Here is a 16,457-nt window from a genome sequence, read left to right as displayed (position 1 = left end):
CGGTCACTGCTTTCCAAATGTTCTGCTATTTCATCTTTAATAATCGATTCCAACATTTTCCCCACTACTGATGTCAGGCTAACTGGTCTATAATTACCAGTTTTCTCTCTCCCTCCTTTTTTAAAAAGTGGTGTTACATTAGCTACCCTCCAGTCCATAGGAACTGATCCAGAGTCGATAGACTGTTGGAAAATTATCACCAATGCATCCACTATTTCTAGGACCACGTCCTTAAGTACTCTGGGATGCAGACCATCAGACCCCAGGGATTTATCAGCCTTCAATCCCATCAATTTCCCCAACATAATTTCCCGCCTAATAAGGATTTCCTTCAGTTCCTCCTTCTCACTCGACCCTCGGTCCCCTAGTATTTCCGGAAGGTTATTTGTGTATTCCTTCGTGAAGACAGAACCAAAGTATTTGTTCAACTGGTCTGCCATTTCTTTGTTCCACATTACAAATTCACCCGAATCGGACTGCAAGGGACCTAAATTTGTTTTCACTAATCTTTTTCTCTTCGCATATCTATCGAAGCTTTTGCAGCCAGTTTTTATGTTCCCAGCAAGCTTCTTCTCATACTCTATTTTCCCCCTCCTAATTAAACCCTTTGCCCTCCTCTGCTGAATTCTAAATTTCTCCCAATCCTCAGGTTTGCTGCTTTTTATGGCCAATTTTTATGCCTCTTCCTTGAATTTAACACTATCCTTAATTTCCCTTGTTAGCCACGGTTGAGCCACCTTCCCAGTTTTATTTTTACTCCAGCCAGGAATGTACAATTGTTGAAGTTCATCCATGTGATCTTTAAATGTTTGCCATTGCCTATCCACCGTCAACCCTTTAAGTATCATTTTCCAGTCTATCCTAGCCAATACAGGTCTCATACCATCAAAGTTATCTTTCCTTAAGTTCAGGACCCTCGTCTCTGAATTAACTATCACTCTCCATCTTAAAGAATTCTACCATATTATGGTCACTCTTCCCCAAGGGGCCTCACACAAGATTGCTTTCTCATTGCACATCACCCAGTCTAGGATGGCCAGCCCTCTAGTTAGTTCCTCGACAACCAACCCTATACATCATCCCTAATACGCTCCAGGAACTCCTCCTCCACTGTATTGCTTCCAGTATAAATCAGGAAATGAGAGGAGCATGTAACAAGGGTATTACAGTAATCAAATCTTCATATAGAATGGGCACACCAAATTTGCAATAATAGTATGAAGGACGAGTTCATGAAATGCATTTCAAGATAGTTTTCTAGATCAGTATGTCAAGGAACTAACTTGGGAACAGGCTATTTTGATCTAGTATTGTGCAATGAGAAAGGGTTCATTAATAACCTTGTAGTAAAGGAGCTCCTGAGGAAGAGTAGTCATAATATGATAGAATTTTATTTTGAGTTTGAGTGTGATTTAGTTAAATAAGAAACTAGGGTCTTAGGGCCCAAGTTTCGGGCCGCGCCTAGAACGGCGCAGCCCAGAACTGAACGCCCGTTTTTCGCGCCAGAAAGTGCACCTAAAAAATACTTACCGATTCTCCGGCTCCCTGTAGGTCCTCTGGCCCTCGGCGCGGTGCAGCACGAGCTGTGGGGGGCGGAGCCAGGTCCCTGCGTTGAAAACAGTACCGGGACCTCTGCACATGCGCGCATATGCAGGAGGTCCAGGTGCCCAAAACTTTGTGGGAGGGGCCCAAAGCACGCAGTCCCCCAGCCCTGGCCGACTGGGCTCACTGGGGCTGCGTGGATCAGGCTGCACCTCCCACGCTCAGCTCCTGCTTCCTCCCGACACGACTCCCCTCCAGCCCCAGGTCCCGACCCCCTACCTTTAAATCAAGTCTTGGGCCCGGTCCTTCCCCCCCCACCTCTCTTCTTTCTCCCTCCTTCCCCCCCCGCCCTTTCTCTCCCCCCCCCCCCCCCACCTCTCTTTCCTCCTCCCCCCCCCCCCCCCCCCCCACCTCTCGCTGTCAGAAACAGACACTGACAGACAGAGAGATAGAGACAGAGAGAGACACATTTGGGGGGGGGGGGGGGGGCGGGGCAGTCCCAGCACACTGTTGGAGGGCTCCCGGTGCTGCAGTCGGTAAGTAGAAAATGTGTTATTTATTGATTTTTTTAATTTTTAAAATTTTTTTTGATTGATTTATTGATGTATTTATCATTTATTATTGATGATGGCTCTTCATTTGTAAAACTGAAGTGTTTAATGTTTGTAAACTTCCCTTTAAACCCCCACCCCACCCACATTCCCTACGCCTGATTTTCTAAGTGTAGGCAAGGTTTTTCTGAGCGTACAAAAATCTACACTTACTACATTCTAAGTTAGTTTGGAGTAAGTTTTCAGTGCCTAAACTTTCAAAATAGGCGTAAGTGGCCGGACACGCCCCCTTTTGAAAAAAAAAATCTGTTCCAAAATGAAACTGTTCTAACTGACTAGAACTGGAGCAAACTAAATGCCAAGAATTGCAATTTCCAAGATACTCCATTCTAAACCAGTTGCTCCAAAAATTCAGGAGCAACTCAGGCCGAAACTTGGCCCCTTAAATCTGAACAAAATAAACTACATAGGTATGAGCCACGAGTTGGCAATGGTAGATTGAGAAACTAGATGTAATGATATTACAGTAGATAAGCAATGGCAAATATTTAAAGAATTCATAATTCACAACAAGGACTTAGTTCAACCATGTTATTACCCCCAATCCCATGAGTCCTAATTTAGTGCAATATATTCGCATGGACAGAGGATTGGTTGATGAACAGGAATATAGAGTCGGAATAAATAGGTCATTTTTGGGTCGACAGGGTGTAATGAGTAGGGTGCCACAAGTTTCAGTACTTGAGCTATTTATAACCTATAATCAATGATTCAGATGAGGGGACTGAGTGTAATGTAACCAAGTTTGCTGACTATATAAATTAGGTGGGAAAGTAAGCTGTGAGGAGGATGCAAAGAAGCTGCAAAGGGATTAAGTGAGTGGGTAAGAACATGGCAGATGGAATATAATGTGGAGAAGTGTGAAGTTATCCACTTTGGTAGAAAGAATTTTTTTTAAATGGTGACAGACTGAAATGTTGGTATTCAGTGGGAATAGGGTGTCCTTGTACACGGATCACAGAAAGTTAACACGCAGGTACAGCAAGCAATTAGGAAAAGTAAATGGCAAAGGGATTGGCGCACAAGAGTAAAAAAAGTCGTACTACAATTATATTGGGCCTTAGCGAGACCACACCTGGAGTAGTGTGTACAGTTTTGGTCTCCTTATCCAAGGAAGGGTATACTTACCTTAGAGAGTGCAAAAAAAGGTTCACGAGCCTGATTCCTGGGATTTTCCTATGAGGAGAAATTGAGTAGACTAGGCCTATATTCCCTAGTGTTTGGAAGAATGAGAGATGATCCCATTGAAACATATAAACATTCTTAAGGGGCTTGACAGAGTTAATGCTGAGAAGATGTTTCCCCTGGCTGGGAAGTTTAGAACTAGGGGGTCCACAGTCTCAGAATAAGGGTTCGGCCATTTAGGACTGAGATGAGGAGAAATTTCTTCACTCAAAAGGGTTGGGAATCTTTGGAATTCTCTACCCGAGGACTGTGGATGCTCAATCTTTGAATATATTCAAGACTGAGATCGATAAATTTTTGAATACTAAGGGAATCAACAGATATGGGGATAGTGCAGGAAGGTGGAGTTGAGGGAGATCAGCCATGATCTCATTGAATGGCGGAGCAGACTCGAGGGGCTGAAAGGCCTACTTCTGCTCCTAGTTCTTATGTTCTTGCGTTCAAACCACTAGCAGCCCTAGAATTCTCCATGCAGACAACCATAGTCTCGAGATCCCAAATGATCCACAGCCACTTCAATGAAAGTTAAAATAGCTAGAAAAATTACAAATATAACTGCAATATTCAGAAAACAGTTTACGAGATAGATCCAGAAACGTCAGACTAGTCGGTTTAACATAGTATTTGGGGATCGGAAGCAATGTTAAGGAATCCACAGACGTATCTTACTCCCAGGAGAGTTAGAAAGCCATTGCACATATAAAAAAGGAAGTGTCATTTTATACTCATACCAACTTTGCTCACATGAATGACTGGAGGGAAATATACGCTCCAGCAGGAAACGAGAGAGAAAGTCAAGCTTGATAAAAGGACAGTCAGTAGAGAATTAAAAAGGGTGGGGAAGATTCCATAAGTTAATCAATGACCAGCTTGGAGCCATTTTCTTTTGAAGATGGTGCTATATTGTGTGGGGAAATGCAGTGGATGTTTGATGTAACTCAAGATTTTCAAAAAGCACTGGATAAGATTTTACATTGATGGTCAATTGCTAAAATGAGAACTGTATTAAAGCTGAAAAGAGGAACAGGAGAAATTAATTGGGCCAACAATATATCCCCATCCATGAAAGTATAGATGATGGCTCATTTGAAAATCCTTGGGAGTGACTAAACTGCAAAGAAACTACTGGAAATGGGGCAAGGTTTACACATTATTAAACTGGTATTAGAACCTAAGAAATAGGAGCAAGAGTAGGCCACCTGGCCCCTCAAGCCTGCTCTGTCATTTAATAAGATCATGGCTGATCTGATCATGGACTCAGCTCCACTTCCCTGCCCGCTCCCCATAGTCATAGTGAGGCTGGGGACAGCATCAAACAAGAAATTAGGGATGCATGCAATAAGGGTACAGCAGTTATCTTGGGCGACTTTAATCTACATATAGATTGGGCTAACCAAACTGGTAGCAATATGGTGGAGGACAATTTCCTGGAGTGTACTAGGGATGGTTTTCGAGACCAATATGTCGAGGAACCAACTAGAGGGCTGGCCATCCTAGACTGGGTGATGTGTAATGAGAAAGGACTAATTAACAATCTTGTTGTGGAAGGCCCCTTGGGGAAGAGAGTGACCATAATATGTAGAATTCTTTATTAAGATGGAGAGTGACACAGTTAATTCAGAGACTCGGGTCCTGAATTTAGGAAAAGGTAACTTCAATGGTATGAGACGTGAATTGGCCAGAATAGACTGGCGAATGATACTTAAAGGGTTGACGGTGGATAGGCAATGGCAAACATTTAAAGATCACATGGATGAACTTCAACAATTGTACATCCTGGTCTGGAGTAAAAATGAAACTGGGAAGGTGGCTCAACCGTGGCTAACAAGGGAAATCAAGGATAGTGTTAAATCCAAGGAAGAGGCATATAAATTGGCCAGGAAAAGCAGCAAACCTGAGGATTGGGAGAAATTTAGAATTCAGCAGAGGAGGGCAAAGGGTTTAATTAGGAGAGGGAAAATAGTGTATGAGAGGAAGCTTGCTGGGAACATAAAAACTGACTGTAAAAGCTTCTATAGATACGTGAAGAGTAAAAGATTAATGAAGACAAACATAGATCCCTTGCAGTCAGAATCAGGTGAATTTATAATGGGGAACAAAGAAATGGCAGACCAATTGAACAAATAATTTGGTTCAGTCTTCACGAAGGAAGACACAAATAACTTCCGGAAATGCTAGCGGACAGAGGGTCGAGGGAGAAGGAGGAACTGAAGGAAATCCTTATTAGGCAGGAAATTGTGTTAGGCAAATTGATGGGATTGAAGGCTGATAAATCCCCAGGGCCCGATAGTCGGCATTCCAGAGTACTTAAGGAAGCGGCCCTAGAAATAGTGGATGCATTGGTGATCATTTTCCAGCTGTCTATCGACTCTGGATCAGTTCCTATGGAATGGAGGGTAGCTAATGCAACATCACTTTTTAAGAAAGGAGGGAGAGAGAAAACGGGGAATTATAGACCGATTAGCCTGACATCAGTGGTGGGGAAAATGTTGGAATCAATTATTAAAGATGTAATAGCAGCACATTTGGAAAGCAGTGACAGGATCAGTCCAAGTCAGCATGGATTTATGAAAGGGAAATCATGCTCGACAAATCTTCTAGAATTTTGAGGATGTGAGTAGAGTGGACAGGGGAGAATCAGTGGATGTGGTGTATTTGGACTTTCAAAAGGTTTTTGACAAGGTCCCACACAAGGGATTGGTGTGCAAAATTAAAGCACATGGCATTGGGGGTAATGTATTGACGTGGATGGCGAACTGGTTGGCAGACAGGAAGCAGAGAGTCGGGATAAACAGGTCCTTTTAAGAATGGCAGGCAGTGACTAGTGCCGCAGGGCTCAGTGCTGGGATTTACAATATACATCAATGATTTCGATGAAGGAATTGAATGCAACAGCTCCAAGTTTGCAGATGACACTAAGGTGGGTGGCAATATGAGCTGCGAGGAGGATGCTAAAAGGCTGTAGGGTGACTTGGACAAGTTAGGTGAATGGGCAAATGCATGGCAGATGCAGTATAATGTGGATAAATGTGAGGTTATCCACTTTGGTGGCAAAAACACGAAGGCAGATTATCTGAATGGCAGCAGATTAGGAAAAGGGGAGATGCAACAAGACTTGGTGTCGGGTGCATCAGTCATTGAAAGTTGGCATGCAGGTACAGCAGGCAGTAAAGGCGGCAAATGGCACGTTGGCCTTCATAGCTTAGGGATTTGAGTATAGGAGCAGGGAGATCTTACTGCAGTCGTACAGGGCCTTGGTGAGGCCTCATCTGGAATATTGTGTTCAGTTTTGGAGTCCTAATCTGAGGAAGGACATTCCTGCTATTGAGGGAGTGCAACAAAGGTTCATCAGACTGATTCCCGGGATGGCAGGACTGACCTATGAGGGGAGGCTAGATCGACTGGGCCTGTATTCACTGCAGTTTAGATGAATGAGAGGGGATCTCATAGAAACCTATAAAATACAGATGAGACTGGACAGGTTGGATGCAGGAAAAATGTTCCTGAGGAAGTCCAGAACCAGGGGACACAGTCTAAGAATGAGGGGTAAGCCATTTAGGACTGAGATGAGGAGAAACTTCTTCACTCAGACAGTTGTTAACCGGTGGAATTCTCTACCGCAGAGAGTCGTTGATGCCAGTTTGTTCGATATATTCAAGAGGGAGTTACATATTGCCCTTACGGCTAAAGGGATCAAGGGGTATGGAGAGAAAGCAGGAAAGGGGTACTGAGGTGATCAGCCATGATCTTATTGAATGACTTGAAGGGCCGAATGGCCTACTCCTGCCCTATTTTCTATGTTTCTCCCTAACCCTTTATTCCCTTATCGCTCAAAAATCTGTATCTCCGCCTTAAATATATTCAATGACCCAGCCTCCACAGCTATCTGGGGCACAGAATTCCATATATTTACAACCCTCAGAAGAAATTCCTCCTCATCTCAGTTTTAAATGGGCGGGCCCTTATTCTGAGACTATGTCCCCTAGTTTTAGTTTCCCCTGTGAGTGGAAGTATCTCTCTGCATCCACCTTGTCTAGCCCACTCATTATTTTAAGTTTCAATAAGATCACTCTTCTCTCATTCTTCTGAACTCCAATAAGTATCAGCCCAACTTACTCAACCTATCTTCATAAGTCAACCCCCTCATCTCTAATCAACCTAGTGATCCTTTTCTGAACTGCCTCCAATGCAAGTATATCCTTCCTTAAATATGGAGACCAAAACTGTACGCAGTACTCCAGGTGTGGCCTCACCAATACCCTGTACAGTTGTAGCAGGACTTCTCTGCTTTTATAAATCCCCCTTGCAATAAAGGCCAACATTCCATTTGCCTTCCTGATTACTTGATGTACCTGCATACTAACCTTTTGTTTCATGCACAAGGACCCCCAGGTCCCTCTGTACTGCAGCACTTTGCAATTTTTCTCCATTTAAATAATAATTTGCTTTTCTATTTTTTCTGCCAAAGTGGATAAGTATTCTTCTTACAATATATATTTAGCACTTCAGCACTGCGTCGACATTCTATCAGACCCAGAGCAGAGAGAGTAAGCAACAAAATGTCCTCTTCACGGCACCATTTTGCTGTTGACTGTGGCGCCAGGCCCAAGAGCTGTCATACAGAATACCCCAAGTGCTACAAGGCACACACAGGCCAGTTCGCAGCCCTTACCTATAACAAGGATGTTATTGAGTTGCTCCACTCCATCTATTTTGGAAAGTAGCTGATTGACAACTGTGTCGTGCACACCCGTGCTGCCTGCCATGGTCCCCCTCTGCTTGCAAATGGCATCTATTTCATCAAATATGATGATGTGTAGGCCACTGTTTGCCGCAAGCTGTGAAAAGACAAGAGTGCAAGAACCTTTTGAATTAAATGTGAAGAAGGCGACTGGTATGAAGGCAAAGCCCACAGTGTTGATATTGTTCGGGCAATCTGTCCTCACGCTGGCGATCTGCCTCGACACTGGTTCAGATGGGAGCTGACCTTTTCAAAACTTAGCTCTCATCCAACACAGATGCATCAAGCTTAACCCCCACTGTCCAAAACAGCAACCAACATTCAATTAAACCAGGTTAATTTAAAAAAAAAACAGAACTGTCCTGAGAATCCATTTTGACTGAAGCGGACATGACAAGCCTGAATGGCAGGGCCGTTTCGTCAGACTCAATGCTTCATTGTCCACCTGAAGCTGCGACACATGGGATGTACGAGTTTCACAGGAGCTCGTCAAGCTCGACCCACCCCCAGCGCCCCACCTCCAAGCACCTGGAAATAGCCAGGTACGACATTCCGCCTCCTCCTTGGTTTTCATCAAGCCCCATGAGCAGGGGCTTAAATGTAAATTATTTCATTGAGTTTTGAAATGCCACGAAACTGGGGTCTGAATTCTAGATTAAAAAGGAAATGAAAATCCAGGTGAAGCATTGTGAATCTCAACTTGTTCCCTCCCAGATTTATTGCTCTACCCCCAATCAGTCTGAAAACAATCACATTTGAAGGGCTCCTCTGAAGAAACCCTATAATCCATTTGCAGCAGTTTTGATGCCCTTTGAAACCTGCGTTTTCCACCATTAGAATGTGTTTTCAGAACAATTTGACTTTCCCTCGACACCGTCCCACCCCACCAACCCAAGCTTACTGGTCGCATTCTGAAAATATGCAAACCGAGTAAAGGCAACCAATAGATAGGAGAAAACAAATAGAAAACTCAAATTTTTATTGAAAAACACAATTAAAACAAAGCACATGCAGACTGAACACCAGCAGTTTTCTCACCCAAGTACTGATATATCCATTCCTGTTGCACAAATCACCCTTTAAAATGCAATCAATGAGTTGCTTACACTGCTGATGGGTTCTGCTGTACATGTAGCCAAGTGGAGGAGAAGAAAGAAGCCACTTACAGTCCAAAGCAGACTTCAAACCAAAATCTAAAGAGGACTGGATTCACAGAGAAACCAGCATGAGGAACTTCAATTATGTAGAGACACGAGATAAGCTGGGATTGTTCTCCTTAGAGCAGAGGTGGTTAAGGGGGAGATTTAAGAGGTTTTAAAAAAAATGTATTTGTTCATGGGATGTGGGCGTACCTAATTGCCCTCGAGAAGGTGGTGGTGAGCCAGAACAGGTTAGGATGGCAGAGTTCCTTCCCTAAAAAGGACATCAGTGAACCAAATGGGTTTTAAACAACAACCCGATAGTTACATGGTCACCGTTAGTGATACTAGCTTTTTATTCCAGATTTATATATTAATTTAAATTTCTCAACTGCAGTAATGGGATTTGAACTCATGGCTCCAGATCATTAGTCCAGGCTTTGGATTACTAGTCCAGTGACATAACCACTATACCCAGGTGATCAACATGATGGCCAGTTTTCATATAGATGGGAGAAACGGTTTCCATTGGAAGGAGGGTTAGGAACCAGAGGACAAATATTTAAGATAATTAACAATAGAACCAGAGAGATGAGGTAAATTTAAAGTTTTTTTTTTTACGCAGAGAGTTATGAACGCACTGCCTGTAAAGGGTGGTGGAAACAGATTCAATAGTAACTTCCAAAAAGAGAATTGGATAAATATTGAAGGGGAAAGATTTAAAGGACTATGGGGATAGAGCAGGATACTGGGTCTAATTGGATACCTACAGAGTCGGCCGACAATTAAAAGAAAATGGCAGCCGCGGCAGTGCGCCCTCCCCTTTTAAGGGTGGCCGCACCATCCAGCCACTGGTAGCTTCCCACCTCGCGGAGCTGTCAGTGGCACCAACCGGCAGCGGCCGCGCTCCCATGGGGCAATTTCCCACACAGGGCAGTAAAGGGGTCGCTGCCAAGCGGCAAGGAGCCGGCACGCGGCTGACAAGGGGTGGGAGCGCCAGGCGCGGTGGATGGGTCAAACATTCCCCGTGACCGACCAATTACCGGCTCTTAAAAAAGGGGCAATTTCGGCCTCTTAGACTTTTAGCAGTATATACACGTGGAAAAAAAAATCATCCTCGGCACAATCTTCAAGAGTTATTGGAACAACTATTTTTGTTCTGAAACAGTTCAAGCACACTTGAGGTTAGGTTGGAATTGGCTTATTTAAGCATTTACTTAAAGATCATCGACAAATTTACAAGAATTCTGGCTTCTCCATCCATAATCTGAATTCAAAACTCAGAAGGAAAGGGGATTTAAATGGAAATCTGGGTTAGCTCGTGCTACCACATGGCCTGGAGAGAATATTTGGGGCACAATACAAGCTTAGATTAGCATCTGTATCGGTGGAGAATGCTCAACATCTCGGTGGGGACCTGTACTTCCACCCACCTCCTCCCTTTGTATTGCCCCCAATTATAATGGCCATCTCTGCACAAAATAAAGCGCCATCATTCATCAAGATTCAGAACACTCACCCTCCTCTGCTCTTCCTCCGCATCCGCAAAGAGTTTACGAATGTTCGCTTCAGATTCGCCCACATATTTGTTGAGGATTTCGGGACCATTCACAACTTTGGGCTCACGAGCATTCAACATTTTCCCAATCTGTCGTGCCATTAGGGTTTTTCCACATCCTGGTGGGCCATAGAGCAGAATACCCTTCACGTGTTTACAACCTAGGAGAAAGACAAAGACATATTGTCGGACAAATGACCAAATGAAAACCATTAAACAACTGCAAAATAAATTCTCAGCAGTGAAAAATCCTGAATTGGGAAAAATGAAACAAATTTTCTCATTATAAATTGCTCTGTCAACATTTCCCATTCAATTGGAAAGGGCTACAGAGAATGGAGTTCATACAATGTGTAGAGGTTTCCTTCCTTACCCAGTATGTAAAAAACCAAGAGAGGGAGCACTACTAGATCTGGTAATGTGAAACGAACCAGAACAGATGAGAAGTAATAATAAGGGAACATCTAAGCAATAGCGATCACAACGTAATACAGTTTAATATAAAGATTAAGAACATAAGACAAAAGCAATGAATTTGAAAAAAAGCTGATTTTAAGGGTATGAGAATGGAATTGGGAAAATAAACTGGAAAGATTTATGGACAAGGAAATAAATAGAACAGCAGTGGGAAACATTTAAAACAGTAATCGAGTGAGTGCAAGAGAAATATATCCGACTAAAAAGCACAAACTAGTCAATAATGGTACATCACGAGTGAATAAAGAAATGAGAGCAATATCGAAACTGAAGAAAAAGGCACACACAACAAAGGAGGATGAGAAAAGGGAATATTAATAGGTTGGGAAAGAAGTCAAAAAACTTGGAAGGCAGAGAGAGAAACTACAAAATTAAATCATCAATGAACATAAAAAGAAATAGCAAGCCATTCAACAAACATCATAAATAACAAAAGAAAAATCAGGATAGGAATAGGGCCATTATGGCATACCGATGATAAACTCTCAGGTAATGGCAGCGAAATAGCAAAAATATTAAATAACTACTTCGCCTTGGTATTTACCAGGGAGACTAACATGTTGGACATGACAACAGAAGAAAGGATTAAAAAAATGACATTTAAGATAGAAAGGGAGATAATTGATAAACTAAATCAAACTTGGAGGATAACACCCCTGGTTCAGATGGATTGCATCTGCACATATTAGAGGAAGTCAGGAAGAATACTGCTACATATATATTTATATAAATTAGTTAGAAAAGGGAGTAATGCCATAGAACTGAGACAGCTAATGAGATTCCCATATTTAAAAAGGGAGATAGAATAAGCCCAGGGAACTATAGACCAATTGGGTTAATGTCACTAGTAGCAAAGATAACGGAATCCTTATTCAATGTCTAATAGAAAAACATCTAGAAAGTGAAAATATAATGAAGAGTAGTCAACTTGGATTTCAAAAGGGAAGGTCATGCTTGATCAATGTTACTTAATTCTTTGACGAAGTAACAAGATTAATGGAATAGATGAAATATATTTGGATTTTCAAAAGGCTTTCGATAAGCTACCACACAGTAGACTCATTACTAAGGTCACAACTCGCGGAGTCAGGGGACAACTAGCAGAGTGGATAGCAAACGGAGTACAAAACAAGCAGACAGTAGGAGCTAAAAGTGGTTACTCAGACTGGCAAAAAGGTGGTATGTGGTGTTCCACAAGGATCGGTGCTGGGAGCACTGTTGTTCACCATTTACATAAATCATTTGGTCTTGGGAATTGGAAGTACAATTTCAAAATTTGCAGATGACACCAAATGGTGATGGTGGCGGGGGTCCAGTTAATGCAGAGGAGGACTGCGACAAAATACAGGAAAAGCTGGAGCTGGAAGAGGTTGGCAGCACGGAGGCAGAGAAGAGAGAGCATGGGATCCGAGGACAGCGCGGACCTGGAAGGGCATGGCAGCAGAATAAATCCAGCAAATTCCAAAACAGCAAAAAAAACAAGGAGTGACGTCACAGGACAGCAGGTAGGTGATTGGTGGGCGAGTACTAATGGCTTTTTTTCTCACTTAACTAGATAAACTAATTAATACAGTCTTAAATAATCATTTAAATTCAGACTTTAGGAAAGCGAGAGAAGCGGCCAGAGATAAAGGCAAGCACAACTTTTAAGACTCTTAGGGGGAGAAATTTTCGTCAATTGTGCCTCCAGTTAGCGCCCATGGGGCGCACACTACTTCTTGCCAGGGGCACAGGGCCACTACCGACTCCCACAAAATTCCGCAACAGTGGAGGCACTACCCAGTAGCGCCCCATCACCGTGCACAGCGACCAGTTTTCTCCCCGTAGCTGAAATTCGGTAGCCCCACGAGGCTGCCACTGGTGATGCCCACACCAGCCTCGCGGGTCGTGAACCGGGCTTCTGTCCATTCATGGGGCAAAAATTGAAGGGTAGGTGCGGCAACGCCATTTTTTAAATGCACGGTTTACCAATTGCGGCCTAGCCCTCCTGAAATCGCAGAGTCCGTGCCGTGATGTTGCAGCCCGGCACTCCGCATCCGTGCCGGGCTGCTGTCACAGCACCCCGCTCCCCAGTGGCGAAGTGGTAGCCACTTCTCCCTAATGCAGAATCGGCAGCGTGCCCTCCCCTTTAACGGAAGGGGAGGGCCCTGTGCTCCCACCAGCCCTAGGCGGCGTCCCACATAGCGCTGGAAAATTCCCATAGTTAACGCCCCAGTCCCATCCCGCCGCCGGAGAGAAAGTGGAGCGCGCGACATTGCAGGCTACTTCCTCTCGGCGGGGCGTTGGGGGAGGTGGGGGGGGGGGGGTGGTAAGCCCGATTTAGCTGCCGAGGCAGGCCTTCCACACCTGGCATATGAAGTCTCGCCTCGCCGCTACCGCCCCCAAATGGGGCCGTGCCGAACTCAAGCTCCCGGTTTCGGAGCTGGCGTGTCTGCAGTGCCTCTGTGGGGCTGAGAGCCATGTGGACAGCATGTTTCAGGAGGTGGTCACCCTGCAGCACAAGAGTTATCAGGCAGAAAGGGAATGGGTGACTGCCAGACAAGAAGGACCAGGCCGGTAGTGCAGGAGTCCGAGTGCATGTCGCTCTCCAACCAGTATTTACAAGCAAGGACAATGGTTCCTCTGGGGAGAACAGCCAGAGGCATAGCTACCATTGATGGCTCAGGTGCACACCAGACTGGGGGGGGGAGAGAAGAGGGAGAAAGAGGAGGAAGATTGGGAAAGCAATAGTGGTCGGGGATTCAATAGTTAGGGGGAACAGATAGGAATTTCTACGGCCACAGACTCGACTCAAGAATGGTATGTTGCCTCCCTGGTGCTTGAGTCAAGGATATCACGGAGCGGCTGCAGAACATTGAGGGGGGAGGATGAACAGCCAAAGGTCATGGTCCATATTGGTATCAACATAGGTAGAAAGTAGGACGAGGTCCTTCAGGCAGATTTTCAGGGGCTAGGAAAGAGATTAAAAAACAGATTGTAATCTTCGGATTACCCCCCCCCCCCACCACGAGAAAATGAGTGTAGAAAAAGGAGGATAGAGCAGATGAATGCGCGGCTGGAGAGATGGTTAAGGAGGGAGGGCTTTAGATTCCTGGGACATTTAGGGGGAGGTGGGACCTGTACAGGCAGGACTGGTTTTGCCTCAACAGAGCCAGTACCAATATCATCGCTGGGTGTGGAAGGGGTTGCTGGTGCTGTTGGAGAGGGTTTAAACTAATTCGCCAGGAGGGGTGGGCACCAGGCTGTACCATTAGAAGGCAGAAATAAAGTGCACAAAGAGTTGGGAGAGACATATAGCATTAGAGGAAGAAATAGTAAGGTATTAGATGGGGGTCAGACTAAGGGAGAATACAAGGAGGTCTAAGAGAGGTAAACGCACAAAGCGTGATAAACAAGGCTGGTGAGCTGGAGGCGCAAATAGCCACATGGGAATATGATGTTGTGGCGATAATGCAGACCTGGCTCAATACAAGGGCAGGATTGGGTATTAAATATTCCTGGATACAAGGTGAGAGAGAGAGAGAAAGAGAGAGAGAAAGAGAGAGAGAGAGAGAAAGAGAGAGAAAGAGAGAGAAAAAGAGAGAGAGAGAGAGACACAGACAGACAGACAGACAGACAGACAGACAGACAGACAGAAAGAAAGAAAGAAAGAAAGAAAAAAAAGGTGGCGTGGCAGTATTTATTTCAAGAGGATTTGAGTACAAGAGTAAGCATTTGTTATTGCAATTATACATGACCCTGGTGAGACCAGACCTGGAGTATTGTGTACAGTTTTGGTCTCCTTACCCAAGGAAGGATATACTTGCCATAGAGGGAGTACAACGAAGGTTCACCAGACTGATTCCTGGGATGGGGAGGGGAGAATTGTCCTATGGGGAGAGATTGAGTAGACTAGGCCTATATTCTCTACAGTTTACAAGAATAAGAGGTGATCTCATTGAAACATACATAAGTATTACAGGGCTTGATAGGGTAGATACAGGAGGATGTTTCCTCTAGCTGAGGAGTCTAGAACCAGGGATCACAGTCTCAGAATAAGGGTTCATCCATTTAGGACTGAGATGAGGAGAAACTTCATCACAGAGGTTTGTGAATCTTTGGAATTCTCTACCTCAGAGGCCTGTGGAGGTTCAGACTTTGAGTCTTCGAGATCAATAGATTTTTGAATATTAACAGAATCAAGAGATATGAGGAAAGTGCAGGAAAGTAGAGTTGAGGTAGAAGATCAGCCATGATCTTATTGAATGGCAGAGCAGGCTCAAGAGACCCAAAGGCCGACTCCTAATTCTTAAGTTATGTTGTTATGTTTTATATTGGTTAAGGAGAATGTTCGTGCTGGAGAGAGGATGTCCTGGAGGGGTCAAGAACAGAATTTATTTGGTTAAAGTTAAGAAACAAGAGGTGCCATTAGACTACGAGGTGTATTCTATAGGCTGCCAACTCGTGGGAAGGATATAGAGGGGCAAATTTAAAGGGAAATTAGAGAGGCAAGAACTTTAGGAGTAGTGATGATGGGGGGACTTCAACAAAATATAGACTGGGATAGTAATAGCGTAAAGGGCAGAGAGGGGAATTTCTGAAGTATGATCATGAAAATGTTCTTGATCAGTATGTTTCCAGCCCAACGAGGAAGGAGGCATTGCTGGATTTGGTTCTGGGGAATGAGGTGAGGCAAGTAGAACAACGGTCAGTAGGGGAACAGTGATCATAGTATCATCAGGTTTAGATTAGCTACAGAAAAAAGACAGGGAGCAATCTCGAATAAAAATACTAAATTGAAAGAAAGCCAATTTCAGTGGGTCGGGAATGATTCCAATTTACCCGGGCCAGATCCAAAGACTGGCAGGCAAAACCATAACCGAACAATGGGCTGCCTTTAAAAAAGATGGTTTGGGTACAGTTGAGGTACATTCCCACTAGAGGGAAAAGGTCAACTAAAGTCAGAGCTCCCTGGATGAAGAAAGAGGTTGAGAGCAAGATGACGCCAAAGAGATAGAGGGACTGAAACTGCCCCTTTCCTTAAAGCCTGTTACCACCGCAAATCAGCGGCCATGCTGCGGAGTGAAATGGCCGCTGCTAGCCCAATTGCCCTCGAGTTTTCCCGGCAATGCCCCTATTCCCCCCGCCGATCAATGTGAAGCTAAGTGCATCATCACCACGCGTACAGCCGATCTAACCCCTTAATGGAGACATTCCCCTTGGAA

General features: G+C 44.2%; 1 protein-coding gene across 2 annotated transcripts in view; it reads right to left on the bottom strand.

Annotated features, from left to right (window-relative positions):
• Nucleotides 1-16,457, bottom strand: part of LOC139233982 (vesicle-fusing ATPase) — a 322,181-nt gene that overhangs the window by 165,834 nt on the left and 139,890 nt on the right. For both annotated transcript variants that reach the window (XM_070864726.1, XM_070864727.1), the window contains exons 9-10: nucleotides 10,738-10,937; nucleotides 8,011-8,176 (exon numbers count right to left, since the gene is read on the bottom strand). In XM_070864726.1, the coding sequence (XP_070720827.1) occupies nucleotides 8,011-8,176; nucleotides 10,738-10,937 (366 nt within the window). The remainder of the gene's footprint in view (nucleotides 1-8,010; nucleotides 8,177-10,737; nucleotides 10,938-16,457) is intronic.

This window comes from Pristiophorus japonicus, chromosome 21, assembly GCF_044704955.1.
Source record: "Pristiophorus japonicus isolate sPriJap1 chromosome 21, sPriJap1.hap1, whole genome shotgun sequence".
In the NCBI taxonomy this organism is placed as follows: domain Eukaryota; kingdom Metazoa; phylum Chordata; class Chondrichthyes; family Pristiophoridae; genus Pristiophorus; species Pristiophorus japonicus.
Note: the sequence above shows the minus strand (reverse complement) of the source record. Positions and strands in the feature narration are given on the sequence as shown.